This window comes from Schizosaccharomyces japonicus (assembly GCF_000149845.2).
Source record: "Schizosaccharomyces japonicus yFS275 unplaced genomic scaffold supercont5.2, whole genome shotgun sequence".
Classification (NCBI taxonomy): domain Eukaryota; kingdom Fungi; phylum Ascomycota; class Schizosaccharomycetes; order Schizosaccharomycetales; family Schizosaccharomycetaceae; genus Schizosaccharomyces; species Schizosaccharomyces japonicus.
The window spans coordinates 3,640,931-3,667,780 of record NW_011627861.1 but is presented as its reverse complement, the minus strand read 5'-3'; the positions used below and the strand labels follow the sequence as shown (position 1 = coordinate 3,667,780).

Sequence of the window (26,850 nt, the reverse complement as noted above, 5' to 3'; positions counted from 1 at the left end):
TGCACGAGGTAACCGACAACTTAATACATTCTTACTAGTTAATAGTTTTGGCGATTATTGTTTTTAGTGGCAACGATTTCTAGAGTGTTAAATCCAGCTGAAATCCTACTACGAGAGAAATATTTTGTGCTCAATTAACTGATATTTGTCGAGTTGCAAAGTTGATTCTCTTTGTGTGAAATATTTAAACATAAATTGATTTTGAGGCTCTGTGATTTCCGTTGATTGTTCATAAAGGCTTACCTTTAGTGATTCACTTTCATTTTCTTAACTTTTACTTTGTTGTTCACAATGGGACGCGCCGAAGCAGGGACACCAAAAGCTATTTCCAATGCTTTAAAAAGTAAGGGACTTCAGCGATTACGCTGGTATTGTTCTGCATGTCAGAAGCAAATGCGAGATGAAAATGGATTTAAATGTCATACCCAAAGTGAAAGCCATGTTCGGCAAATGAACCTTATCGGTGAAAATCCAACAAAATATATTCAAAACTATTCAAGTCAGTTTTTGCATGATTTTATCACTCTTTTACGGACATCTCACGGAGAAAAAAAGATTCATTTTAATCAATTCTATCAAGAGTACATCCGCGACAAAAATCATATTCACATGAACGCTACCCGTTGGCATACTTTATCCGAATTTTGCAAATATCTGGGCCGTGAGGGTATTTGCCGTGTTGAGGAAACGGAAAAGGGGTTCTTTATTGCATATATCGATAAGAATCCCGAAGCTTTGAAAAGAGCTGATGCGCTGAGACGTAAGGAACTTCAAGACAGATCAGATGAAGAGCAGAGACAACGGTTGCTTAAAGAACAAATTGAAAGAGCCCATCGTCAAACAGAACTAAATAAAACAGATGTTCCTCGAATTCTCGAACGTAAACAATCAGAGCCTATTCAATTAAAAGTTGTCTCGAAATTACAGCCCGAAGCTAATTCGGCCGCAACTAAGAATGCGGAGGCCATAAAAGGAATAAACATTTCCATGTCAGCGCCTACGACAAAACCAACGGCCTCAAAACGCAAAAATGTATTCTCTTCAATGGGTAAACGGAAACATCCCTCTGGTTCAGCTGAACATGCACCCGACAAAAGACGACCTCCTAGCGCCATTGAAGAAATTATCTCCAGAGAAACTCGGGGGCGACGCTGAATTGGTGAATTTCTATAGATAAATTTTTGTTTCTATTCACGAAGCCACTTACATCTGCTATTTGTTTGTGAATAAATTACCAAACTGGCATTAATGAATTAATTTTGTTCGTTACATACGTTTATTCCATAATGAATTTGTTCAAACCGTTGAAAGTATAGTTACAGTTCTTTGGTCATCCATAATACAACGACAGAACATCATCGAGATTATAAACTCATTACGATTTCGAAGTGTGTACCCGGAAATTCCATTTACTAAGGTTTGTCTATTCTTGTCACTACCTACCTCTTCCAACCATGGCAAGCGACAGTTTCTTTACAAAACTGAATGAAGCCCTAAGGAAGATCCCACCGGTGACCCGTTACACGGTGCTATGCATGACGGGCGTCACCATACTCATTCTATGTGAGCAACTATCTGCTGGGTTATTGTATTTTGAGCCGAAACTTGTTTACAAGCAAATACAAGTTTGGCGAATATTCACGACGTTTCTCTATGCTGGAACGGGTTTCCCCTTTTTAATGACGGTTTTTGCATGTATGTAATTAAACAAGTTCGATGGGTTTGAATCTAATGTTGTGATCATACTAATGCTGTCCCGTAGTTTATCAATACAGTTCCTCTCTAGAGAATGTACTGTTCGCAGGAAAAAGCAAGGCTTACTTGATTTATCTCGTGCACCTCTGTGCAGCCATATGTGTAAGTTGTCACTAGGACTTGAGGGTATCTTCATTCTCCAAGTTCTTGGAATTCATTACTGGTTCAAAAAAGGATAATACTAACCGAATCGTTTCAGCTCTGCGCTTCTATTTTCTCTAACGGTTTCTACATGTGTAATGCTCTATTGCTTGCAATTACTTATCGCTGGAGTTTAGTTTTCCCTGACCGGATTGTACAATTGTTATTTGGAATCCAGATGCAATCCCGCTATTTGCCATACGTAATGTTACTCTTTTCCTTCCTTAGTAGGGGTCCCAGTGGCTTACTCATTGATCTTTACGGAATTGCCGCTGTTTATGCATCAAAACCCCTCGAACGAATGTATGCTCCTCAACCCTTTCGTTACAGCAACCCAGCGCGTCCTTCCACTTCAGGAAGTACTACCCAGTCTCCTCCTTCGTTTACACAAAATCGCTTTCAGGGTCGTGGACGCAAGCTTGGCAATTGACGGAGGCATTCATCGTCTCTTTAATGAATCACGGACACACCATCTCTTTTTCTTTTCTCTAAAAATGATAATTTCATGAATGAAAAGGTTCTCATCAACCAATTTAGACCTATCTCTGGCTTTTCTGAACATGTTTTGCGCTACAAACTCAAGGTTAAATTAAGGTTGGTTAAGCGACTCGCTTAATGCAAATCGTAAACCTTATACGCTATCCTAGCCAGTGGACCTAGTATACGGCATAAAGGCTTCACACGCTTAAACCAGCGCGAACGTGCAGAGCGCCTTCTCTTCAGCAATTATGAGCAACTCGAAATGGAGTGGTTTCTTAAAACAAGCAATGTCCAATGTGGAGACAAGCATTGACCGTGTTCTCGACGCTGGACAGACTCAGCCCGTTGCAAATTCCACTGAGAAAAAGGATCCTAAGGATGTAAAAATCGCACAATTGATGAAGGAAGGTGAAGAATGGTCTACAAAAGAACTGAAATTGAACAATACAATTAAAAGTTTACGTAGTACAATTAAGAAACTCGAGTCTCAAGTCTCAAACGTGCCAGGAAAAGCAGTTGACGATTCCAAAATTACCTCTTTAGAAAACGAATTAACATCTCTACGAACCGAAAACTCGCATTTATTGCAAAAGAATAAAGAATTAGAAAAGAGAATTGAAGAATTTATCACGAAAACAGAAGATCTTACTGTGGACAATATCACAATTGCGAAATTAACACGAAAGGTCGAGACTTTGACCACGGAAAACGTGTTAGCGCGATACGAATGGACTCGTGAAATTGAACAGAAAACTGTAATGATTCAGAAGCTTCAGGAAGAAAACGAACACACAAAAAGAGAGGCAACCATTATTTCCAAGAAACTCGATGACCGTGAACGGGAGTTAGAAAAAGCAAAGTACGAGTTGAAGGTTGCTAACGAGAATTGTAAGAGTTCGTGTCAGCAGATATCCGAGCTGGAAAGTCAGCTTGCAGATTTGAAAGAGGAAAATGGAAAACGGTTACAGTCTTTAGAGCTTGAGCTTAGTCAATTGAAACTTGCAAAAGAAAGCGTCAGTCGAACTTCTTCTGTGACCCACCTTGTTATACCAGAAAATGAGCAAATTGACGCTGTTGATATTGGCGAGGATAAAGAACAAGCATTCTCACCCACCTTTACCGCTCAGCAGAATATTGAAGCATTCCTCGATACGCTTTCCAGTCCCAAACAAGAAATATTATCCCCACAGTTTTCCGAGCCTGTTCCTCGCGTCCCCTCCGTATCCAAAGCCCTCAATGACCACCATCGAGTTTCCGTTTCAAGCCATCCTGCCACACCTATGCTCGCGAAAGATGGGACACCTTTGTCTGCCCGGTTACCCTCTTCTTTCTCTGGCATGCCTTTGCGCACATCATCCAGCGAGTACACAGAAGGACCAAACATCGGTATCTTAGAACGACTTGCCTCAACTGTGCATCAGCTCGAGACGGAGCTCCAGAACTCCAAACAACAAATCGCACAAGTTGTTCAACAACGAGACCAGGCTCGTCAGGAAATTGTTGACCTTATGGTTACGAACGAGACCTCAACCGTCAACAGCAGTGAACTTGAGGAGCTGCAGGCCAAGTGTACTGAGCTTGAACAGGAACTTAAGACAAATCGTGTTGCTTTACAGCAAAAAACGGAACAGATCATGGACCTGCAAATGGACATGAAGGAAATGCGTGAGCTGTTTAAAAGTCAAATTGATATGCTTGCTAGAAGATGAAAATACTCATCTTCAGCTAAGGCATAAATGGGGCAATTACTCGAATACTGCGAACAACACCGTGTTCCACTTCTTTTTTCTTCTTCTTCTCGAGTCATCACTCTCCTTAGTAACACCTTACTACTAATTCCCGCCCTTTTGTTTATCATTTTGTTCTAATGTTTCCGGTATTGAAGCATACATTAATTTATAAAAGCATAGTGCGCTATTCAACACAGGCAGCGCCGCCAAGCTGTTCGAGAACTGCTTCAATTTGATCGCCATCTTCCATTTCCAGCTTGAAGCGAAGTTAGCACACGGATAACCAAAGCTAACGTGCTGTTTTGTACTGAAATAGCACAGACGCAGGCACAGGAAAAGCTCACATACCTCGGCAGGTGTTTGATCGGGGCGAATGCGTTCACCGTCAACCAAGAAACGCAGACTGGACATCGACTTTCCTTGACGAGCACAATATATTTTCATGAGTTTACCGAACTCTGTTGTTTTTTTAATTTTGAAGAAGACCTCATTGTTATCCTTTACGGTTTGTTAGCAAATGAATTCTGACAGTCTGTTTCCAACTTGATGAATTAACGCACAAACCGTAGACCAACTTTAGGCCCATTTTGTGCCATTCATTGTAACCTGCATAATAGAAATCTTTCATACCTGACCGACGACCTTGAGATTAATATGTTCAGCCGATGGCTTTACATCTTGTTGAGATGGTCCAGCAGCAGCGGAATTGTTGCCAAGGTTTTCGAGACCAACAGAAGGATTGGATGAAGGTGTATCAGACATTTTGAAAAAACGTTCCTTTCACAGCGAGGAGAAAGTGTTGGTTGGCTTTGGGTCAGAACGGCTTTTTCTTAGGCAGCGGTGTGTGGGCGTGTAGTAGTAGTAGTAGTAGTAACCTTTACCAAGGATCCTTTGCTGTCAGGCAGTAATTTTCCCCTCATTCGCTTCTCCTCATCCACCCATGGACGAATCGTAAAAGTTCAAAAGGATGCACGAAGTTCGAATCTGGCTGTGACCATTTTTTCGCACACTGCTCAATAATACGAATGCATTGAGTATTGAACGCAAATTTCTTACAAGTGTAACGGTCTATAATATACATTCACCGCAGTCATTCTTGATCCTTATTATCAATATTCAATACAATATTTCGTTTTCAGAAAAATAAAAGTTCCTCGACACCCGGATGCAAGACTTCGTAAAACATCATATTGCTCCGTATGTAAAGTGCGGTAAACACATTTCAATTATATATCATTCACTGTCGTAGAATTTTCTCCATGTATTGGACAATTGACTCATAGTGCTGTTGCATTAATTCGCCTTTATGGTCATGTTCCGTACGCACTAAACGACCATAACGCTTCTTTTTCCTCTTCATCTTCTTCCAACAAACATTTCCATTACTCACAAGCACCAATGAATGCTTATAATACCAACTTGGTACATCTTCGTTTGAGATAGTTTTAATACCGCACAGCGCGTCAGTTCCAACAAAGGTGATTACAGATTTTACTCGTGTCGATACGTTTCGCGAAGACACAAGATGAATCAAACCCGGAACAGCTCTGCCCTCGCCAATGAAGATGATTTTTTCCGCTGAAGACAGCTCAATGTAGTTATCCCAAATGTATAAGCACAGCAGCTTTGTCTCCTCCGTAGAACTGTATGGTCTTCCATCAGCATCAGTTAGTAGTTCAGGTACGTTAATGTCAATAAGTCCAAAATCCTGCTGCAAACACCAATCAATGTATGTCTCAGCATAGTCAACAACAGCAGACTGAGAAAGATTTAATAGATTGCTATTTCCTTGTGACGATCCCAACACATCTGGCGGATCATGGACAAAGAGAACGAGTGTTTTCCGATGGAAGAAACCGTTAGAACATAAGGCTTGGTTCGCGTAACTCTCGGACAAACCATCTCGAGATATGGGAAGGATGGTCATCTGCCAGTTGTCAAACAGCTTCTTTGCCTGAAATGCTCTGACAACCTCGTGTAAAGGATTGACATGAGTGTAATCTGTTGGAGGAGTGTGGAAAATAGGCCGCATGCATTTCCAGTATCGAGACTGTATCCGAGTCACTTCCTCAACCGTCTTTACAGCCGGTGCCGTTGCATACACGGTGTGGAGCTTAGCCGGCGGGATACCAAGAAGCGTTTGAGCAACGGCAAGACCAGCTGTACTAATGGAGCTCAAACTATAACCGCCTTCCATGGAAACAAATAGTTTCCCCTCGGCAAGACCCAACAACATTTGTGTCATGTGTGCATACGCGGCAGGCGTGAGGTAGCACTGACCGAGTGGATCACCTGCTGCAGCGTCAAATCCAGCACTGATGATAACTAAATCAGGATTGAATTCATAACCAATAGGCATAACGACTTTTTGGAAAGCGTAAATATAATCGCCGTCGCTCATTCCAGCACAAGGCCATGGAATATTTACTGTTTTCCCTAAACCTTCTCCCTCGCCGCAGTTTTCTGCAGAACCGTAAGTAGTGCCTGGGTAGAATCGCCCATTTTCGTAACGATGTAGACTAATATACAGAACGTTTGGGTCATCGTAGAACGCCATCTGCGTCCCATTTCCGTGATGAACATCCCAGTCAAGAATTAACACGCGTTTCACTTGCTCAGGATACCGAGCCATCATTGATCGCGCAGTGATTGCAACATTATTGAACAAACAAAACCCACCTGATTTATTGGGCTCGGAATGATGACCCGGCGGTCGAATAATGGCGAATGCGTTTTTTACTTTCCCGTTAACAACAGCATTGCACGTTTCCACTGCGGAGCCGGAAGCCAGCCGGGCGCAGAAAAACGTTTGGTTGTTGAAATAAAGAGAGTCATTTGTTTTTTCTAGATTCACTAATTCCTCACGAGACATGGTTTCCGAACTCTTAACCATGTCGTAAACATCCTTTGAGTGAACCCGTAGAATTTCTTCCAGCGTTGCTTCCCTGGAAGGAATCCGTATAAATGCATCTCTAGCGGTGGGAATGGCAGACACATAGCCTGCCTCCTTGATAGCCTCAAACACTTGCAGGATACGTCGCGGATCTTCAGGATGGTCTTCCACCTCATCCAATGTCGCATGGAATCGCATCCTTGGGTCGTAACATAGACCAGATTTCATATTTAAAACGTCAGGCTTTTGTTCCTCAACATCTTTGTCTTGTATGGAATCCAAGTGTCCCACTTCTGCAGGTACTTCCTTTGACAGCATCAATTGCGACGGCTTTACGGTTGCAACAGGGTCGGCCTCGGATTCCGGTGGTACATTAAGCATTTCCTTTCTGGTCGAAACGCCGGCAATTTTTTTGGTTGTATGGTGTTTACCGTAAATTTGCGCTATTGGGGAAAACCCTAATTAGGTGATGTGCCAATTGTTGAAAGAGCATGCCAACGCGTTCCGAAAGGCAAAACGTCCAAAACTTACGTATGAGAATTGTTTCGTAGTGTGCAGCTAATCTTTTCATGAGAGTACCACTCACTTGACGACTTTAATTCGCAGGTTGATCAGGCATTGCAACTGGTTCGGGTCCAGGGGATGCACACATTTCCAACAAAAGTCGCGCAATATCTGTATCATCGGTTTCGCTGAAAGAAACATGTTTCTGTGGATGTAAAAGCGTTGGGAAGTTTGGAGATAAAGTGTCGAGTTTGGCATTTCCATCACCTCTCACCTGAACGTGTAGAACAGTATCGCTACGAGGCTCTCCCTCAGCAATTGAGTCTCTAATGGTTTTCGGCTGCTTCAAAATACTCTTCAGTCTGTTTCCTGCTTGAACGCTTTGCAGTTTCATTTGGACCAAAACTTCCACTTGATCAAGCGATCGCGTTTCCCAGCCGTTGTCAACTTTAAATGCAGCATATTGCAACCGTTCCTTCAGGTTTCGTGATATCTGAACGCAGTATCTTAGTCTCGTATTCCAAATAGTCGTTTAACGTTTAATTCCTTTGTTTCCTTAAACGTACCTCTAATAAATTTCGCTGTTGATTTGAAGTGAGAGGGAGACTTGATGTTTTAGTCTTGTTCTCATGCATTATGATAGTAGAATGCATCTTCGGTGTCCCTGCTTAATTCCTACAAACAAGTTTTATTACGTTCCGTCAGTTATTCAGCAGGAATCTGCGGAAACTTGAGTCAACGATTCAATTGCACAGAGTAAAGACTGAAGTTGTTAATGTTGCCGTCTGGACAGTTTACAGAGGTGGATGGAAGAGAAGAAGTCTAAATACTTAACTGCGGCGTATATAGTGGTTTACATGCTACGCGTGATACATAAATGATGCAATGGGTTTAACGCGTCGCGCGTTTTAATTAAGACAATACAGCGTACACAATAACAAATACAAAAATACAGTGAATGACAGTTGTTCTGAAGTATGAATCACCAAAGCAATAATATTATATATCCAAAAAACTGATTAACCGCGTTTTTTTAACCATAACAAAATCCTAAATCTACCGTCATCCTACTTCTTCTTCTTATACCGTTTCCCAGAGGAGCCGCCGTCCTCCTGGCGAAGACGCTTGCCGTGCTTAGCAAACCAAGCAGACTTTTCCTGCCGCTTTTTCTCTTGATAAGCCTCTTCCTCCTTTTGCATCTTAGCATGGTAGCGCTCATGTTCGGCTGCCTTTTTGGCCTTTCTCTTTGCCTCTTTTTCAGCGTGCAAGGTCATAACCTTCTGCAGCAAGTCACGAGCCTTACGCTCTGGCGCATTCAGCACAACAGCACGCTTCTGCATGTATGTGGATTTACCCCGTGGCTTAAGCTCCTTTGTCCGGGAAGCAAACGGCAGTTGGGATTGAAGAGATGCAGGAACCTTGAGAGGATTAAAGTGACGAGTATCGCGGACAACTTCACGATATGTAGAGTTCGGACGCAACGGTGTCTGAAGACCCAGCTCATGACGAACCTCACCAGTGAGTCGCATTCCCTTCCACTCGGCCTTGTCGGCTTCCAGGAGGTTGGTGACGTTCGTAAAGAACTTGCGACATTTGACGGGGTACCAGGCACGGAGAAACACAATGTCACTCATTAAAATCTTGTCCTCAAAAGCAGCACGAAAATGACCATGAGTTTGGTCAACAGCCTTCTTGACTTGACCACGAATGCCAGATACCGTTCGGATATTGGCACCCTCGAACTTGGCAACCTCCAGAGGACTATTGAACATTCCTTTAATGAAGGCAGTGTTTTTGAAGATTTTGTAGGGAACACCAGTCAACTTGAGCTTCTTAACGACATCGGTAGACTGATCAATATTGAGAACAGTACCCGTGGCAGCAATACGGAACGTGCCGGACTTGGAGTCAGAGTTTGCCACGGATTGCACAGCACAGAAACCAGTGTTGGGCGCAACATAAGGACCGTAAAACTGTGCAAAACAATGCATATGCTCCGGTGTGTACTTGAGCATTCGATTACGAGTACGAGAATCGTCAATAGAGTATATGGGTACTGATTGGAACCGCCGCCAGCCAATACTGAAGATTAGAGGGTCATTTGTTTTCAAGATTTTTTTGTGCCAGCGATGCTTTTTGATGCGCACTTGCACAAGACCGAACCGCTGCTCGTTGGGGAGCAAACCACCTACGACCACAGGGAAACGAGAGTCAAAATTGTGGATAAATTCGTAAGGAACGTTTTCAATAACAAGACGTAAGTATTTTCCAGACTCGTAACCTTGAAGACGAGCCCGTGATTCGGGGTCCAAATCATTAAAAACCTCCTTATTACGCTCCAACTGTTGAGCAAGCTTCTCCTTTTCTTGTGCATACCAATCAATGTCCTTCTTTTCCGGATCACCGCGGTCCTCTTCTTCGAAACGACGACGGAGTTCCTCCTTTTTCCGAAGATTGGCTTCACGTTCTTTAGAAAAGTCCTCCTCCTCTTCTTCTGCTTCTTCTGGGCCTTCAGAAGCATCCTCATTAGAACTTCCTTGCTCATCAGCCTCTAGGTCTTCGAAGTCGCCAGCTTCATCATCTTCCTCCTCGTTATCAGCTTCTGCAGTATCCGCCTCACCGTCCTGTAAAAGACTTCCAGTAATGAACTTGCTTTGAAGACGTTGAAGGTTCTCCTCCTTGCTCCACTTTTCCAGGATATGTTTTTTGTATTCCTCAGCTACACGCTTCCGTTCCAAAGTGGGGTCAGTGGAACCCTTCTTTGTAACACGAAAGAAATCATCATCGTCATTGTCTTCTTCTGCATCCTCTGCACCCATTTCGCCTTCCCCGTTCCAGCGGGAGATGGCTTCTTCAGGATTAAGGGAAAGATCGTAGACAACGCGTTGAAGATCAACACGGCGACGAGCCTGGACCAAACGCTGCGCAGCCTTTTCAGCAAGGTTGTCCTTCCATTTTAATTCAGAAACATCCAGGCCTTCTTCATCAGCAGACTCGTCACCAAGTTCAGAGTCGCTGCTACCGAACGCGAGTTCCTCTTTAACACCAGCGGATTCAGTATCGTCGCCCATGATGCCGAGTTTGCCAGTGTACTCCACGTCTGAACCAGCATCTTCATCATCATCATCCCCCCCTTCCACGTATTCCAAATCACCCTCTTCTTCCAGAGATGCGACCTTATTTGTGGGAATACGACGCGTTTTCCGACCGGTATTACCTTCGTCATTTGCGTCGTCACCAAGAACAAAATTATGCATGGGTGCACTGTTTGTAAATAACTGCAGGCCTTCGTCGTGAGTCTCGCCCAAAGATTCCTGGGCTTCTTGGAGTTCTACCATCATTTTCTCACCAAGACCCGCATCAGCATTGTCTTTCGTGAAAGATGAAGTAGGAACTTCAATATACACACGATCTTTGTCAAACAAAATGCCACCGATGTCAGCCATGGGACCGTAAATGAGTTTTTGTTTTTCTGACAACCGACGGCGTCTCACCTTGTCTGCGTCAGGAGGAGGACATGGATCATCAAGGGCCGTGACATCCTTTACAGAAAAGTCACCAAGACCCGGAATGTGAACTTGGGCTCCAGATTTCGAGATATTTGTGCCATGAAGATAGCCATACACAGTTAATGTACGATCAACCTTTTGGTTTTTCTCAATTTCTGTTGGGACTGTCAAATCTTCAATACGATCGGCAAGAAGGTAGGGATGCTGGTTGCGCCATTGAAGCGGACGAAACTTCATGACACTGATAAACCGGGACAAATTAAGAATTTCTCTGTCCGGATAACGACCATTTAGCACACCAGAAAGGTAAAACAGCTTTGCACCTTGGTACAACTCCGTCCAAAAACGATGCTTCAGCCGTTTTTTAGCAGCGCGAAGGGTAGCTGGCTTTTTGAACAAATCGAGATGAGTAAGAACACCCATAATTTTAGGCATACCGTGCGGAGCAAGGATATTAAGAAATTCCATAGTTTCCATTTCAAAACCGAAGTTCGCGTCAATAAGCAAAAGTACTAAATCAGCAATTTTTGCAATATCAACCATGGAACTTAAGTCGTTTGGACACTCAATGAATGTAATTCGTCTAGTTTTGCCGGCAACCACGGTGATGGGGCCTTTAATTTGAGACACAGTGTACTTTGAGTACCGACGAACAAGTGACTTGATTAGAGTCGACTTTCCCGTTCCTGGGGGACCCATGACCGCAACTATGATAGGAGGAGGACATGTATCAGGCGTTCGATCCACCATAGGAACATGGAGTTTCTTTTGATCAAGGTCTGCCGTCCGCATGGCTTGACGGGCAAGCCGTCCAGCGGAAGCTACAGCAAAGGCCTTGGGATTGTTGGCAGCATTTGTATTCGGCACCCTTCTCAGCTTCTTTTTTTCAGCTTTAGGACCAGAATGCTTGGCAACATGGGCCTTCTTTTCGTCCATTGTGAACGGGGTGTGGGAGAGGGCTGCAGATAAATTTGCGTGGTGGTGGGAAAATACCTTAGATACCCTACACCACTAATAACAACAGCCACGCGTACTTACTGTTAAATGAAAAATAAAACACGTCAACAAGCTTAAAAAGCAGAAAAGACAAATCCATGTGTTGTTACAGAGCTGAGGAGAAAAGAGCTGCAGGAGTTTCTTGACAAGGTAAAACTAGTAAAGGAACTGCAGAGAAAGTTGATGATTCGTAAATGAGGTACAAACACAGTTCGTCCAGTGAACTCGTTCGACGCTGGCAGCAGCAAAAGAATGTTAAAAGATTCCGAAACCGTTTAAATAGACAGAATAGCAGAAACAGAAAAAAAAATTACCTAATTTAGAATCGTATGTACGAAAGATTCATGAAAGCGTTTATAGATGTCGAGATTCTTCATGGGTCGAACGAAAAAGCCAGTCCACCTTTGCCTTGCGTCCAATCTTCACCAACAATTCTTAGACGAGCATATTGACTTTGTCCTCCTTGTTTGCCAACATAGCCTTCGCTACAAGCAGCAATGATTAATTTTTCAGCTTGCCGTTTGTATAACCGAATCATTGCCTTGCCAGCAACGTCCAAGAATGTAGTAACAATGGCACATATTGTTTGGCCACGTTCCAGACTCGTTTGTATCATCTGAACGGGAGGAGGAGTAATGTTGAGTATGCGAGCAAAGAACTTCCATCCAGCGGGCGCCAATGAAGTGTCTAAGGCAATCATGGCGGCATACACGGCGAAAATTCCGCATTGCCGTTCATTGTACGTAGTGTGTTGTTCCCACCGACCGTCTGACATTCTTTTAAAGCCGGCCTTTTTCATGCCTTCTTCTGTTGTGGTATCATACACGTAGGGGATTACCCACGGACATTTCTTTTGAAGTCGCGCTATAAGCATGTCGAACAAGGATGGATGCATAGCACAAAGCTTAAGGCATACAGAAGCCAGCGGATACGCACTAACTGTGTTGACGGAAACTTCTGCTTCTGCTTGCCGAACAACGCCCTTGCAGAAGAAGTTCAACACCCACCGATAGACGGTTTCGTTTTGTGACTTAGCAGCAGTAAATGTTTCATGAAGATTTGAGGTAATACGCGCAATCTGTGCTTGACTAGGCGTAACTTGGCCGATACGAGGTGTAATTTTCCGCTTCTGGGAAATGCAGTAGTTCTTCCATTCTTTGTTTTCCGCTACTGGCTTCTTAACGTTTTGTTTCAAATCCTGAATGATCGACCAGTACTTTTCTTTGTCTTCTTTTGGATCGTCTTGAAACTGTTTTTTAGCGAGTGCATCCTTTTTCTGTTGCTCTTCCTTCTCTCGTTTTTGTTTATCGAGTTCGGCTTGTCGTTTCCGTTCTTCGTCTGCGCGTTGCTTCTGCTGCTCCTGTTCTAGTTGTGCTTTTTTCCTCTGTTCTTCCAACCGAGCTCGTTCCTCCGCTGCTTTTCGCTCTTGCTCCTTCCGTTCACGCAAAAGGCGTTCTTGTTCCTGACGAATCTTTTCCGCATAGGCATCCTGAGCCTTTTTAATGGACTCCTCAACGCGATTCCGGGCTGATTCGTTTTCCTTTTTTATCCATTGTGCGTCTTTAGCAAAAGTTTTGGTTTTGGGAACAACAACGTGTTCCGAGAGGTAAACACGGTTAATTTTAGAGGTTGAGAGTGAATTTATGCATCGGGAAGCCTAACAAACGTGTTAATGTCATACTAGTACTTTCTACTCCTCACATCCTTACGTCTGTGACTAATTGGCGCGTTTGAGCATTATACAGGTCCCAAACATCTTGGGCAGTCAAATCAATACTTCCTAAGCTAGACACAATCTGATCGTCCTCCGCATTCTCGTTTGCGACTTCAAATACTGCCATTCCTGTTACAGCAGTACGAAGCTGGTTTAGGTAACGACAACACTAGCCAGGTAACAAGGCAGGGTCTCGGTGGAAAGAACGCGACTACGAATGAAAAGCTGTACGCGCTAAATGCAACGCGTTGTAAACAAAACACGCTTTACCTTTTGATACCGCGAGCACGCACCGAAAGTACATTTCTGTTATTTTCAGACCATCTGAGAAGTTATGGACCCTTCGCAATGTGTGATTACTATTAAAAAGATGCTAAGAAAACAGACGTCGTAAACAGTTCGCGTGGCCAATAATCTAAGCTTACTATTGGTCGTATCGTAGGAAAAAAAGACGACAGTGTTCGAGTTCTGTAGTCGTGGACAGGAAAAGAATTCGGGTTTGCTCTGCAGTCGGTGTACATACTTATCCCATAATAAGAGCGGCCAAAATAACAGCGACAATAACTGCCAAGATTAGGAAGAAACAGAAGCTTCGTTTCCTCGCTTTACGAGCGCGGTTGTTTGCAAGCTGTAGCTGTGTGGATGCATTCTTAGCATTGCTGGAAACATTGCCGATATTGTACTCAATGTTAGTTATAAGGTCACCTTGTTCAGTGACGATAGTGCTCAAGTCGCCTACAGATAACGTTAGAAGTAAGACACATGGGAGCTGTGGTTTTTACGTACGGAAAATTTCGTTTAGCTCGGTAATTCCTTGAGCTAAATCCTCAATCTCATCTTGACGTTCATTGATTAAACGCTGCTGAAACTGAATTTGATCATTCGTTAATCGAGGCTGCTGAACGGTTTGAGAGGTCTTTCTGCCGGAGGATAAAGCAGCAGGATTCTGCTCCTCTTCCAATAACGCAGCATTCCGGTCAAGCTCCTGTTGAGCTTGAGTAAGATTGGCTGCTTCTTGATCAGCATATCTCTGCTGCGTCCGCTGCAAGTCCGCGAGAACCACATTAAAGTCTCGTGAAAGCTTGGACCGCGTAAAAGAGATTGCTTCTTCGTTATACTCATCAGTGTTTCTGAACTCTTTAAGACGAAGCAAATCGGCCGAAATCTTCTTCGAGAGCGAACGGGACTGCTCCAACAGCACAGGGAAATTGTTTTCAAGCACATCATTGACTGTGTATCGATGCATAGCAGCTGTGTTACTGCGTAGTTGATGAATAGCCTGAGCAATCCGATTAGACAGACTGGCAAACTCGCCAGGTGCAGTTGAACTCTGCAAGCCCCGATCTAAATTGGCGAAGGACATGTTGCACTGTTGGTGAAATCAATCAGGAATACACGATGCAAGAAGTCGGAAAGTCACAGGACAATTGCTGGGTAGTATCACAGCGTTCAAACGCAAAATTAAACCGTATCCAGCCTATCCCTAATGAATCCAATACAAAGATGTTTCTACCAATACTGAGACGAACGTTGTACTGTGAAATTGGCCTTAAACGTCCCAAAATCAAGAGTTTACACGGTGAAACGGAGAAGAACGGTCATGCTTACGTGAGTCGTATATAGGCACTGCTGGCGGCGCTGTGATGAGCGCATGTGGGGAAGTGGGGGAGACGTGGTGCAACGTGGGGGAAGTGAGTGACGGGGTCACTGGTTTCGCAACGTCAACACAAGCAGGATGAACGAGCAGTTCTAAGTGCTCTGTAATGAAAAGACCGACGACAATGTGCTAAACCATCTAGCTTTTCTGCTGTCTGCACAATAAAAGCGTGGCCACTTTCCGTCAAACTCACCACCATAGTTACAACACCAAACTGTCTGCGTGCCTTGTACTCTTAGCGTGCTTGGACAATATGATTGAGGTTATTTGGTATGATAATGGATTCAAAGCAAGGCTAACAGATACAGCAACGATCGTCTCGGAAAAAAAGTTCGTGTCAAATGCATGCCTGACGATACCATTGGCGATTTCAAAAAACTTGTAGCGGCCCAGACTGGTACTGACCCGAGGTAGGTGTTTATCTGTTTATATTAACAATAACAATCGGACCATTTGATTAACAGACTGTCAGAAAAATTGTCTTGAAAAAGTGGAACTCTGTGTTCAAGGACGGCATCACACTTGCCGATTATGAAATCCATGATGGTATGAGCCTGGAACTGTACTATGCATAATTTGCACCACCAATAAACTACTTCTTTGTTCTCGCCTTGCTGCTGTTGTGCACAAATATCATTAGACAAACGGAGCAATACTACAGAAAAAGTCGAGGCTTTCCAGTGGGCTGTGCAAGGCTTTTTATAAAGAGAACCCTCTCATGCAATGACACTGCTAGGTTAGTGATGTGTTGCTAAAATGAGGGAGCCAGCCTGCCACGACAGTCTGGCCCCGCTTAACAATTCGTATACCACATGTAGGGTGATCTCCAACCATGCTTGTAGTAATCAAGGCAGGCGCTGCAGGAAGCAACCGAATCCATTCTGTGTAATGAGAAACAAGCGGGCAAGTACGTAAGAAACACACACAACAAACAAAACCGAGGACTAGACAAAGACACTTTTCTTCGGTCGTTGCAGAAACGGCGCTCTATGCTCTTGTATTTATGTATTGCTGTGCAAACGCGCAAAGCCTTGTTCCTTGCAAAGGGCCCTGCCTCATTGCATTTTCTTTGTATTACGGGAAATGTCTACAACACATAATACGAATACAATTCTTCTTTCTCCAACTGTCCATTATACCAAAACAACACAATGATACTGTACCCGTTCTGCGTCATGCTGCTTGTCGGGCCCAAGGAGGACAAGGGGTAAATACGTTGTTCGTTAATGAGATTACAAGAGGCATGCGAACAAAGGATCCATAGAATCTAGCTACATGAAAGAAAACAAAATCGTCCAGGCGCTTTAAAAAAGAAAACAAAGACAACTTTTGCAAACCACGAGCTGATAGTGTGGAAAGAGAAAGACTGGTATTTTTCCGTGCAGGCGATCGCAAAGCGACGAAATCGTCTTATATTTTTTGTGCTGTGACTCACCGATCGCTCGCGATACCTTGCACCCCGCTACGTGTCTTTTTTGCTTCTTGAAACCGCCTTCTTCTAGCGCCTTTTACGCCAACTTTTACTTTTAAACGCGTATTGTTTATTTCTCGTTGCCTTTAGACGCCCCCACCTTGCCCCACATGCGGTTTAAACACTTCCATTTCGCACCACTTTGCAGAGCGCGGCTTAGACTCGGAGGACACAACAGGGCACCCGCCTCTTTCACCTAGACACTACCAAAACTCGTACACAACCGAATCCACCTCATTGAGCGGCTGACCGTGGTTCTACGATTCGTGAACCTACTCTCTTAGGTTTTGGCATCTTTCTGGTCCAGTCTCCTCTCTTTTGCGATCTTTTTTGCGCTGTTTTCGGCCAATTTTTCTACGACGATCATCAGCGTTTTTAGCCTACTTTAAAGCGTTTTTGACTTGTGGTTTAGGTCTCTTTTAGGTCTCTTTTAATCTTGTCAATCGTACTGCCCTATTTTTTGAGCAATTGGTTCAAATTCGGTTGTTAAGGTTCGCTGTCGTGGTCATACTAACGAAGCGCCTTGTCCATTTCGTCCATTGATCGGCTCTTTTTTTAAGAATTGTTTTCGTGTCCCGTTCAGTCTCTCTTTCTCTTTGGTATTTTTGTTGAGCAGGTAAATTGCTTCGCATACACGTGTACGCGAAAAATTGCTATAGTGAAGGTGTCTGGCTACGCCTTCTCCCTATTGTACACTGTGCTCGAGTTGCTGCACGCTCATTCTTCCTACGTTTCCTTTTGTCTTGTTTCAGTGTCGTATTGCCTAACGACACATCGTGAATCCCTGCACTTACAACCTTAATTCCAGTTCTTCTCTGTGATACGTGTTTTTCTGCACGTGTGTCGGCGCTCTTTCTCGTCTTTGATTTCTTCCCTTTTTTTTCATTGCTTTTTTGTTTGGCTCTTTCTTGTTTCTATTTGCGCGTTTCTTTGCATTCTTGTTTTTTCTCCCTCTTAGCTATCAAAAATGAGTTCTCAGTACGCTGCTTTTAGCACCGAACAAACATGCGCTGATCTTGAGACTGATGCTGTCAATGGTCTGACTTCCATATCTAGCATCTCTCAGAGAAAATTGGTGCATGGTGAGAATATTCTTTCCTCGGATGAGGAAGACTCTTTAATCCGCCAGTTCTTGAAGCAGTTTGTCTCGGATCCTTTAATTCTTTTGCTTTTCGGAAGTGCCGCCATTTCTCTTCTTCTTGGAAACGTTAGTGATGCCATTAGCATCGCCTTGGCTATCTTTATCGTCGTTACTGTCGGATTTGTACAGGAATACCGGTCAGAAAAGTCTTTGCAAGCTCTAAATAATCTTGTCCCTCACAACTGTACTGTTATTCGTTTTGGCAAAGAGCAACTAATAAATGCTACCGGTCTTGTTCCCGGTGATTTGGTCCGTTTGGAAATCGGTGACCGTGTTCCTGCCGATTTGCGTTTGACGGATGCCATTGATTTGGAAATCGACGAGTCCAACCTTACTGGCGAGACTACTCCGCGCTCTAAAACCACGAAGACTCAGCCCAATGCTGTTTCTCTTGCTGTGAATGAAAGAAGAAACACTGCCTTTATGGGCACGCTTGTTCGCCATGGCCGTGGTAAGGGAATCGTGGTTGCTACAGGAAAGGATACCGAATTTGGTCAAGTGTTCCTGACAATGCAGGAGACCGAGAAGCCAAAGACTCCTCTTCAACGAAGCATGGATCAGCTTGGCAAACACTTGTCCATGATTTCTTTTGCCATCATTGCCGTCATTGTGCTCATTGGTTTTGTTCAAGGAAAGCGTTGGTTGGAAATGCTTACTATTGGCGTCAGTCTCGCCGTTGCTGCAATTCCGGAGGGTTTGCCTATTATTGTTACGGTAACCCTTGCTCTTGGTGTCCTGCGTATGTCCAAAAATCGTGCTATCGTTCGTCGGCTACCTAGTGTTGAAACACTCGGTAGTGTCAATGTGGTTTGTTCAGATAAAACAGGTACTCTTACTATGAACCACATGACGGTTGGAAAGATCTATATTCCTGGTATGAAATTTGTTTATACGTTGCCAGACTCTTCCGTTGAAAAAATCGCTTCTTCGAACCTTGGATTCGAAAAACTCTTGCTTGCTGCGTTTCTGTGTAACAATTCTAAGCTTCGTGACCAGAAGGCGCACTCCATGTTTGAGTCGGGCTATGTTGGACTTCCTGTGGATGTTGCTCTTGCCGAATGCGCAAGTCGTTTTGGTATGCAGGACCCTCGTAACTCTTACCCTCGTCTCTCTGAAGTTCCATTCAGCAGTGACCGCAAGTTTATGTCTGTCGTGGTTCAACATGCTCATCAAAAACTGTGTTGCATGAAGGGTGCCACTGAGTATGTTTTGGGTCAATGTGTTTCCTATGTGACGGAAGGTGGTTTGGTTTTGGATATGACTGAGACTATGCGAAACGAGATTTTTGAACGTGAGCGCGAAATGGCAAGTACCGGTTTGCGTATTATTGCTGTGGCTTCCGGAACCTCTTTTGAAAAGCTTGCTTTCCATGGTCTGTTTGGCATCAACGATCCACCTCGTGAAAATGTTCATGAAAGCATCAAGTGCCTGCTCGCAAGTGGTGTTCGCGTCGTTATGATTACTGGTGACAGTATTGTTACTGCCCTCAGTATTGCTAGAACTTTGGGTCTTCCCTTGCCAAACAGTGATGAGGATGCTTCTGGAACGTATGCTTTGACGGGTGAACAGTTGGACGCTCTTTCGCCAGCTGCTCTTCGTGAGTTAGTTCCTCAGGTGTCTGTATTTGCGCGTACAACCCCTCAGCACAAGATGAAAATCGTTAGTGCTCTTCAATCTCATGGCGATGTCGTCGCCATGACTGGTGATGGTGTTAATGATGCTCCTGCCCTTAAGCTTGCCGATATTGGTATCGCAATGGGTCGACAAGGTACGGATGTGGCTAAGGAAGCCGCAGATATGATTCTGACTGATGATTCTTTTGCTACTATTCTTGCAGCAATTGAAGAAGGTAAAGGTATCTACAACAATATCCGTAACTTCATTACCTTCCAGTTGTCCACCAGTGTTGCTGCACTCTCACTGATCGCAATTGCTTCTTTATTCCACTGGCAAAATCCCTTAAACGCTATGCAAATTCTTTGGATCAACATTCTCATGGATGGCCCGCCTGCTCAAAGTTTGGGTGTTGAGCCCGTGGACGACGACGTTATGGAGAAGCCACCTCGTCCTCGTAATGCTCCTATTATCACGACTCATCTTCTGAGACGTGTATTGTTAAGCGCCTTTCTCATCGTTGTTGGTACAGTGTTTACCTTTAAGCTGCAAATGCGTGATGGCGTCGTCACCGCTCGTGATACTACGATGACTTTTACTTGTTTTGTTTTCTTTGACATGTTTAATGCCCTTGGTTGCCGTTCAGAAACCAAGTCTGTGTTCGAGTTAGGAATGTTCTCCAACAGAATGTTCAATATTGCTGTTGGTGGTTCTCTCATTGGACAAGCACTTGTGATCTATTTCCCTCCCTTCCAAGCAATCTTCCAGACGGAGCCACTTGCATTCAAAGATCTCGTCGTACTTGCAGTGTTGGCGAGCTCTGTATTCTGGCTTGATGAGTTCATAAAATGGTACCGTCGCGAACGCGGCTTAACCCATTCCAAAAGCACCTACCTTCTGCGCCATGTTTAGACTGAGTGTTTCATTTTGGGTTTTGTTTCTTGTTCTGTTTTCTTCTTGTCTATTGTTTGCCCTTGTGCAACCCGATTTCTATTCTTCTATATATTTCTTCTTCGTCAACACCTTCCTTTCTGGTCAGCACTCTGCTACGAAGAACGTACTCAATGCATGTTCTTTCAGACTTCTTTCTAAAGTTCTTCGTCCTTCCTTTCAATTCGAGTGTGTTCGTACTGTAACTGTTCTTGCTTTACCAAGTTGAGAAATTCACAGTTACGGAAGTCTCTGTATACACAAGTGTTACTTGTTACGGAAGAAGTTCATGCTTAGTTTATACATTAGATCGTGTGCTTGCCCCTTTTTAATAAACTGAATCTTAGAGCAAAATCAAAATTCATGCAGTTGTGGGATGGACAGCTTTGATGCCGGTATTTGCTCCTTTTTTATAAAATCGTTAATTACGTTAATTCATGATGACAATGGCTACTATCTGTAGCAGAGCGGTCGCTTCAAGATTATATTGCCTTCAATTGCCTGCTTTCCTCTGCCACTTGTTCCCTTACTGGTTCTTCATACTAGCCACCAGTTTACTACACCGTCTGTTCACGACGTTGTAGGCTGGGAATCTTCACCTACAATAATAAAGTCCTAAATGGTTAACATTTCACGTTTTTTCTTGGCTGATCACACTTTTAGAAAACCTCATATCTGTCGTTCACCATGAAACTGCTGGATTGGCTGTTCAAGCCATCTTCTTGGCTTAGTTCTGGTGCATTACCAAACAGATTATATAGTCGGCTAGTCGCGTTTACAATTCAGCGATTCTTGGGCCGTTTTCTAAAAAATGAAATTAAGTCCGACGACCTTAATGTTCTTCTTTCTCGCGGGATGCTTGTTTTGAACGAGTTGGCTTTGGATGCTGAATCAATTAATAACTTATGGAAACATCCTCAATTGTCCGTCGTAAGCGGAGGTTTCAAACAAATGAGCATTCAAATGTCTGCTAGTGATTTATGGAACGGGAAAATACGAGTGTCTATATCCCAACTGCATGTACAATTGCAGCTGCACCAAAGCGATTTCGAGGGAGGCTCATTATATGAGGACGCGATGTCTGAGTCGGATTTCTTCGAATCACTCTTAAATGCAGCCAAAGAGGCTTCATTGGAAGAGTTATCTCAGACAGACTCGTTGAATCATGATTCTGGACTCGATTCACAGTCGTCACGATCTATTGCTAGTATGTTATCCGAGAAGCTAATGAATTCCATTTGCCTAAATGTGACCGATATTAAACTCGGAATTGTCTTGTACTCTTCAGATAAACACTTGGTCTGCTCTATTGAATCAGAGCGCTTCTGGCTTGACAGTCTTGACCAAAGTACAGCTACGCGGAAAGCAGGGATAGGTTCAGTCCGCCTTTCGCTACGTATGCAAGATGAACTTGATTCAGACTCGGCTGTTGGGTCGCCCAAAGCATCTCGGGTGACAACAGCATCTAATTCACCTTCGGGCTCTACGGACTCGATTGCAACTATTGATTCTTTTAAAACGGTGATAGAAGAAGAAGATCCAGTATATAAAAGTGCAACCTTTCAGCCTCCTTCTGATACACCCGTGTTAGAAGCAACTGTCTGTAATATTCGAGGACCAATTGAAATCCAATTCCAGTTACAGAATTCTTCTATTGTGTACACGAGTTTACAAATTGCTTCTGTTTATGTACCCTTACATCCTTTCGTCCTTTGGGCTTTTTCTTGCTTTCACATTCTTTCTGCACAACCAAAGTTGTCACAGAAACAGAATGAGCGGTCTCCTGAATTATCTCTGGACGTTAATATAAGTCAAATCCACATTGCCTTATACCCTTCCCTCATATCCTCGTTCCCTGCTCCTGTCATACAACCTCTTTTCCATCAATTTGCTTTTGACTTACAAGCATCTCCCGCTTTTTTAACGGGTCTGTACTGTATTCACGTTTCTAATGCACGCATGATTAATGACTTCATTTTTGATGTTTCACGAGTTTCCTTATTCTTTCATGATGAATCCATACTTAATATGAGCGGCGATAATGAACTTTTCGCTAGTGGCAAGCTGTCTCTAAATTCAGCAATTGCCTCGGTCTCTGCCTCGGTCTCTCCTTTTTCGTTACAGTTGGCTGCACACGATGTTTTTACTATGGTTGCCGAACTACAATTATTTTCTGATGTAACAAATTCTCTTTTTGATCTCTATAATGTTGCGCCTTCGATAAGTTCGAACGACTCTAACCAAGCTTCAATTCTTTCCCCTTCAACAGATAAGTCCGGTTGTTTGACTTTCTCTGTAACCTTGAATTCTGTTAAACTTATTTTGACATCTGACGAATTTGCCCCATATGTATCCGCTTGTATTGACTTGTCTGATTTCTCGATAATTTTCAAAAGAGAAGGTACCCGACAAGCTTTTGTTCTTCATACCACCGAAGCTTGTTTTTATTGGAAGTCAAGTAGTAAGCAGAGCATTACCGAGAGACCCATCACACTCAGACGCCTTTTGTGCGAGACACATAGGTGTTCATCATATCTCCCTTTCAATGTTCGCGTTGTTGAAACACAGCTTGATGCACTGGAGTTTGTTGAACTGGAAAAACCGCAATTTGATATCCAGCGGATCGCTAATGTGGTAATAGAAAGCATTGATCTTAAATTATCTATGAAGGTAATACAGGCATTCTCTTCACTAGTCTCTGTTATTTCAATGAGTTCGAGTAACAGTATCGAAAAAAGGACGGATAATGCGTTGGACAGCCTTCTCTTTAAATTTCGATTCGGGAAACTCTCTTGTCAGTTTACTTGCAAGGACACATATACAGTATTTCCTACGTTTGTGAAGGGAAAATTTGGCATGACTATAGCGTCTAATGAAGTGGTTGACTGTTCTGCTACTATAGATGAACTGAGTTGCAATGTCACCCATCACAAAAGTGGTCAGCATCATTCGGTCATCTCTCATCTTAAGGGTTTGCACTCATCTAAGAAGCAAAATGTTAATTTGAATCTTCTATTCTCGAGCTCAACGAATGAGCAACTTGTTTTGCTTGTTTCATGCGTATCTATTGACCATTATTACTCATTTCCTTGGATTCAGGCATTCTTGGAGACATACTTCGAGGCGGATCCAGAAAAACCATTCCTACAATTTCCTTCTTTTGCTCACTCAATTGAGTTAAAATTTGAAAATGTCCTTCTGGGGTTCAATTGTCCAACAACGTATAGTCGATTGCTTGCTTTAATGGAAAGTGCCTCCATGCTTATTGATCCCATTGCTGATCCAACACAGATCAGCGGTTTAATTGAAGTGCATTCCGTTCGTGGTTTTCTTATTGACAATATCGATAAATCACCGTTACCTAAATCATCGGGCGTTTCGCCGACATTTACACAAGATTTGTGTGCTTTATTCAAGGCATTAGGTTATGTTCAAATAGCCCAATTCAGAGGCTTAAATATCAAGGCGATGTTGAAATTGCGGCAAGGTCAACCATATATTACACTTGATGTGAACAGTTGTGATGCACATGTAAGTGTCTGTGCTGACAGTTTTAAAACATTGAATGAGTTCCTAGCGTCAGTGAACATGAATGAACCTGCCTCCTCATCTAATTCAGATCAAAATACTTTTGTTGTCAGGCACTCCGTCGAGCTAATGTCCGCTATTGACAAGGACTTTTTTAACAGTCAAGACATGCTCCTGAAATTGGAACCAGATGGTCTGGAAGCACCTTCATTTGCTTTGCAATTTGATGATGACTTCTTTGGGTCAAACTCGGAACAAAAGTTATCTAGTTCCCCGTCTGAAGACATTGAATTAGTATCCAGTAACTCTGCTTCTAGCACATTTTCGGAAGTTTTGTTCCAAAGTCCCGTAAACAGTTCGGCAGATGTTAATTTGCCAAAGAGTGATCTACCAAACATCATGTTTGATCTCACTGAAAATTATTTCAGAAAGGATGATCAGACGGTATCTCAAGTGCTTCAAGCTTCGACAAACGTTGACAATCCTTTTACTTTAACGTTTCATGATATTAATGTAACCGTTGACTTACATGATGGTTATGATTGGAGTACAACTCGCAAAACTCTTGCAGAATCTATATATCATTACCAAACTTGGTCATCCAAGAAGTCGAATGTCGAGAAAAAGGGTTCACATCCTAAAGTTGTATATGGTTGCTTATGTATTGATCGGCTGCATACGATTGAAGAACCATCAGAAGCTTCCTTGCGTGAACCCATTGATACGCCAATACCAGAGTTCCTTAAAAAGAGAGCCTTCACTTTACACTTGGGTCGTTCATTTGAACACAAAACAAAGCTACAATTAAGCAATGTCTGTGGTCATTTTCTATCTACTGCCAATCCTGAAATGCCATATGATATTTTGCTCAAATTGTCGGATTTGTGTATATATGATAATATGCCCACTTCTCATTGGAACAAAGTCTTATCGTACAATAGGGCTTTTGGTCCGAGAAATGAGAAGAAGCCGTTCGTGCAACTGAAAGTCGTTCGAGTAAAGCCGGTGAAGGAACTGGATTCATCGGAACTCCGTATGACTGTTCATGTTGCGCCATGCAAACTTCGTTTCGACCAAGACACACTTGATCAACTCATTCGATTTTTCCTATTTCAGCCAACCAACTCCTCGGCTAGTGTTGAACGTCCATTATCACACACTGATGCCCCATACTTACAGCAGCTTGTATTTTCCGGTGTGGTGCTGTCTTTCGACTACAAACCGAAGAGGGCAAGTCCGTATGTTTTGCAGAGTCATTTGTACAGTCAACTTTCCAGTCTATTTACGTTACAAAATTCCCAAGTTTATCTACGTGAAGTCGTTGGTAATGGATTATTGGGGTTCGACCAAGTTGGTAAACTGTTGTTAAAGCTTTGGCTTTCTGACATCCGACACAATCAACTTGAAGATGTGCTATCTGGTATTGTACCTGTGCGAACATTGTTAACTGTTGGTGGGGGTGTCAAAGATCTGTTTGTCGTTCCTGTGAAGGGATACCAAGAAGGACATTTTATGACTGAATTGGGCAAAGGGCTTTTAAAGTTTGCCAAAACTACATTTCGTGAGGCAGTACTTGTGAATGCACAATTGGCGACAAAATCACACGGTGTTATGCATCGATTGGAGAAGTATCTACAGTTTGAAGAACAGACGGAACTTGTTAGTCCTTATATGGGTCAACCGGAATCGTTCGTGAAAGGTTTGCGTGAAGGATTTTCGGGTTTAAAGCGACAATTAGCTACCACAAAGTCAACTATTGAACAGCTCCCCTCGGATTTGACCCAACAACGAGACGTTGCCAGTGTTGCGCGAAGACTGTCTCATAATGTGCCGCTTGCTTTTGTTAAACCCATGGCCGGCGCAACAGAGATTGTGTCAAAAGCACTGTTGGGACTCTCTAATACCTTGGACCCTAGTAGGAAACAAGAACTCAAAGATGTACGTTACACAGTATAGATGAAAAGCTGGAGATGGGTAACTAACCGATCTAGAAATATAAAAGTATCTCTCGGTCAAGTTCATCAAGAAATTTCGACGACACTAATTAGGTCTACGTGATTATGGACAAGTAAATATGTCCTAATACAAAGCAATTACTATGGTAATGTTTCTTAGAGACATAGTAATTGTTATGAAAAGAAATAGTAGCAGTTTTTAGCTTCAAATTGGTGACTTGTTGGCGTCAGGGAGTGGATGAACGCACTATACCATTGTTGCAGCTTTCTTTAATATGAATAATTCATCTGTAATGTTGAATTTGGTACATCCACGGCTCCAAATCATTCGCTAAAATAATAAGCTTAATTTACGCGATTTGCCTTCAGCTTCCATCCCTCACCACCATGACGACTTGGCTAGATTGTGGCAGCTAGTGACATGTTAGCCTGTCGTTGCTGTTTTTGGTGAACCATAGCAGCAAAGCTCTAGCGCTTATACTTGCACGGAATGGAGGGTTTACGCAAGAGAATCATTGATTTCTCACACAGGAAATCGTTGGACGAACCAACTGTATATTTAGACGAAGAGGGTTTGTATAATTGTCTTGCCTTAAGGCAAAGTACTTGCTGAAACTATGTCTAACGTTGCATCGTTTTGTGTTTAGAACAGGAAGTTTTGATTCGTGAGTTGGAAAAAACGAATCGTCGAGACAATCGGCTCTTCCAAATCGTGTTTCATTCCTCTATCTTCTTATAAGTGTGCCGCTTGTGCTGCATGAGATTACATTATTTCAACGCGTGTTTAGTTTCGTTAGCATATTCTTCAGCTCCATTTACATGTACTTCTTTC

General features: G+C 43.1%; 13 protein-coding genes across 13 annotated transcripts; 7 read left to right on the top strand and 6 right to left on the bottom strand.

Annotated features, from left to right (window-relative positions):
- Nucleotides 1–47: 47 nt before the first annotated feature.
- On the top strand, nt 48–1,434 carry SJAG_03840 (hypothetical protein). The gene has a single exon (XM_002174932.2). It carries the CDS (start codon nt 292–294, stop codon nt 1,153–1,155), a length of 864 nt encoding a protein of 287 aa, XP_002174968.1. The 5' UTR covers nt 48–291; the 3' UTR covers nt 1,156–1,434.
- Nucleotides 1,360–2,490, top strand: SJAG_03841 (Der1-like family protein). Its single transcript, XM_002174933.2, has 3 exons — nt 1,360–1,695; nt 1,763–1,857; nt 1,955–2,490. Exons 1-3 carry the CDS (start codon nt 1,455–1,457, stop codon nt 2,324–2,326), a joined length of 708 nt encoding a protein of 235 aa, XP_002174969.1. The 5' UTR covers nt 1,360–1,454; the 3' UTR covers nt 2,327–2,490.
- SJAG_03842 (TATA element modulatory factor) lies at nt 2,424–4,900 on the top strand. Its single transcript, XM_002174934.2, has one exon. The coding sequence runs from the start codon at nt 2,625–2,627 to the stop codon at nt 4,083–4,085; it is 1,461 nt and encodes a 486-aa protein (XP_002174970.1). The 5' UTR covers nt 2,424–2,624; the 3' UTR covers nt 4,086–4,900.
- Nucleotides 4,237–5,029, bottom strand: SJAG_03843 (hypothetical protein). The gene is made up of 3 exons (XM_002174935.2): nt 4,737–5,029; nt 4,455–4,604; nt 4,237–4,362 (listed from the first exon to the last, which is right to left on the bottom strand). The coding sequence occupies exons 1-3, from the start codon at nt 4,866–4,868 to the stop codon at nt 4,291–4,293; spliced, it is 354 nt and encodes a 117-aa protein (XP_002174971.1). The 5' UTR covers nt 4,869–5,029; the 3' UTR covers nt 4,237–4,290.
- Nucleotides 5,030–5,343: 314 nt separating this feature from the next.
- SJAG_03844 (histone deacetylase Clr3) lies at nt 5,344–7,380 on the bottom strand (the record flags this gene model as incomplete). The annotated part of the gene is made up of 1 exon (XM_002174936.1): nt 5,344–7,380. One exon carries the CDS (start codon nt 7,378–7,380, stop codon nt 5,344–5,346), a length of 2,037 nt encoding a protein of 678 aa, XP_002174972.1.
- Nucleotides 7,381–7,594: 214 nt separating this feature from the next.
- On the bottom strand, nt 7,595–8,138 carry SJAG_03845 (cell cycle transcriptional repressor Whi5; the record flags this gene model as incomplete). The annotated part of the gene is made up of 2 exons (XM_002174937.1): nt 7,595–7,996; nt 8,070–8,138. The coding sequence occupies 2 exons, from the start codon at nt 8,136–8,138 to the stop codon at nt 7,595–7,597; spliced, it is 471 nt and encodes a 156-aa protein (XP_002174973.1).
- Nucleotides 8,139–8,493: 355 nt separating this feature from the next.
- SJAG_03846 (GTP binding protein Bms1) lies at nt 8,494–12,023 on the bottom strand. The gene has a single exon (XM_002174938.2). It carries the CDS (start codon nt 11,946–11,948, stop codon nt 8,571–8,573), a length of 3,378 nt encoding a protein of 1,125 aa, XP_002174974.1. The 5' UTR covers nt 11,949–12,023; the 3' UTR covers nt 8,494–8,570.
- Nucleotides 11,961–13,904, bottom strand: SJAG_03847 (RNA export factor Gle1). The gene is made up of 2 exons (XM_002174939.2): nt 13,718–13,904; nt 11,961–13,665 (listed from the first exon to the last, which is right to left on the bottom strand). Exons 1-2 carry the CDS (start codon nt 13,847–13,849, stop codon nt 12,382–12,384), a joined length of 1,416 nt encoding a protein of 471 aa, XP_002174975.1. The 5' UTR covers nt 13,850–13,904; the 3' UTR covers nt 11,961–12,381.
- A 134-nt stretch (nt 13,905–14,038) lies between these two features.
- On the bottom strand, nt 14,039–15,357 carry SJAG_03848 (SNARE Pep12). Its single transcript, XM_002174940.2, has 2 exons — nt 14,509–15,357; nt 14,039–14,457 (listed from the first exon to the last, which is right to left on the bottom strand). Exons 1-2 carry the CDS (start codon nt 15,083–15,085, stop codon nt 14,246–14,248), a joined length of 789 nt encoding a protein of 262 aa, XP_002174976.1. The 5' UTR covers nt 15,086–15,357; the 3' UTR covers nt 14,039–14,245.
- A 275-nt stretch (nt 15,358–15,632) lies between these two features.
- SJAG_03849 (ubiquitin-like protein modifier Hub1) lies at nt 15,633–15,954 on the top strand (the record flags this gene model as incomplete). Its single annotated transcript, XM_002174941.1, has 3 exons — nt 15,633–15,649; nt 15,688–15,789; nt 15,852–15,954. The coding sequence occupies 3 exons, from the start codon at nt 15,633–15,635 to the stop codon at nt 15,952–15,954; spliced, it is 222 nt and encodes a 73-aa protein (XP_002174977.1).
- A 1,089-nt stretch (nt 15,955–17,043) lies between these two features.
- Nucleotides 17,044–21,000, top strand: SJAG_03850 (P-type ATPase). The gene has a single exon (XM_002174942.2). The coding sequence runs from the start codon at nt 17,818–17,820 to the stop codon at nt 20,515–20,517; it is 2,700 nt and encodes an 899-aa protein (XP_002174978.1). The 5' UTR covers nt 17,044–17,817; the 3' UTR covers nt 20,518–21,000.
- Nucleotides 21,001–21,101: 101 nt separating this feature from the next.
- SJAG_03851 (autophagy associated protein Atg2) lies at nt 21,102–26,325 on the top strand. The gene is made up of 2 exons (XM_002174943.2): nt 21,102–26,001; nt 26,055–26,325. Exons 1-2 carry the CDS (start codon nt 21,223–21,225, stop codon nt 26,109–26,111), a joined length of 4,836 nt encoding a protein of 1,611 aa, XP_002174979.1. The 5' UTR covers nt 21,102–21,222; the 3' UTR covers nt 26,112–26,325.
- Nucleotides 26,326–26,416: 91 nt separating this feature from the next.
- On the top strand, nt 26,417–26,808 carry SJAG_06268 (hypothetical protein). The gene is made up of 2 exons (XM_011050705.1): nt 26,417–26,590; nt 26,666–26,808. The coding sequence occupies exons 1-2, from the start codon at nt 26,509–26,511 to the stop codon at nt 26,755–26,757; spliced, it is 174 nt and encodes a 57-aa protein (XP_011049007.1). The 5' UTR covers nt 26,417–26,508; the 3' UTR covers nt 26,758–26,808.
- The last annotated feature ends 42 nt before the right edge of the window (nt 26,809–26,850 follow it).

Coding starts and splice junctions, on each gene's coding strand:
- SJAG_03840 (XM_002174932.2), top strand. CDS start 292: ATGGGACGCGCCGAAGCAGGGACACCAAAAGCTATTTCCAATGCTTTA.
- SJAG_03841 (XM_002174933.2), top strand. CDS start 1,455: ATGGCAAGCGACAGTTTCTTTACAAAACTGAATGAAGCCCTAAGGAAG. Junction 1,696..1,762: donor TTTAATGACGGTTTTTGCAT/GTATGTAATTAA, acceptor GCTGTCCCGTAG/TTTATCAATACAGTTCCTCT. Junction 1,858..1,954: donor ACCTCTGTGCAGCCATATGT/GTAAGTTGTCAC, acceptor GAATCGTTTCAG/CTCTGCGCTTCTATTTTCTC.
- SJAG_03842 (XM_002174934.2), top strand. CDS start 2,625: ATGAGCAACTCGAAATGGAGTGGTTTCTTAAAACAAGCAATGTCCAAT.
- SJAG_03843 (XM_002174935.2), bottom strand. CDS start 4,868: ATGTCTGATACACCTTCATCCAATCCTTCTGTTGGTCTCGAAAACCTT. Junction 4,605..4,736: donor ATCTCAAGGTCGTCGGTCAG/GTATGAAAGATT, acceptor CAAACCGTAAAG/GATAACAATGAGGTCTTCTT. Junction 4,363..4,454: donor CCGATCAAACACCTGCCGAG/GTATGTGAGCTT, acceptor CTTCGCTTCAAG/CTGGAAATGGAAGATGGCGA.
- SJAG_03846 (XM_002174938.2), bottom strand. CDS start 11,948: ATGGACGAAAAGAAGGCCCATGTTGCCAAGCATTCTGGTCCTAAAGCT.
- SJAG_03847 (XM_002174939.2), bottom strand. CDS start 13,849: ATGGCAGTATTTGAAGTCGCAAACGAGAATGCGGAGGACGATCAGATT. Junction 13,666..13,717: donor CGCGCCAATTAGTCACAGAC/GTAAGGATGTGA, acceptor CACGTTTGTTAG/GCTTCCCGATGCATAAATTC.
- SJAG_03848 (XM_002174940.2), bottom strand. CDS start 15,085: ATGTCCTTCGCCAATTTAGATCGGGGCTTGCAGAGTTCAACTGCACCT. Junction 14,458..14,508: donor CGAGCTAAACGAAATTTTCC/GTACGTAAAAAC, acceptor CGTTATCTGTAG/GCGACTTGAGCACTATCGTC.
- SJAG_03850 (XM_002174942.2), top strand. CDS start 17,818: ATGAGTTCTCAGTACGCTGCTTTTAGCACCGAACAAACATGCGCTGAT.
- SJAG_03851 (XM_002174943.2), top strand. CDS start 21,223: ATGAAACTGCTGGATTGGCTGTTCAAGCCATCTTCTTGGCTTAGTTCT. Junction 26,002..26,054: donor GGAAACAAGAACTCAAAGAT/GTACGTTACACA, acceptor TAACCGATCTAG/AAATATAAAAGTATCTCTCG.
- SJAG_06268 (XM_011050705.1), top strand. CDS start 26,509: ATGGAGGGTTTACGCAAGAGAATCATTGATTTCTCACACAGGAAATCG. Junction 26,591..26,665: donor TGTATATTTAGACGAAGAGG/GTTTGTATAATT, acceptor TTTTGTGTTTAG/AACAGGAAGTTTTGATTCGT.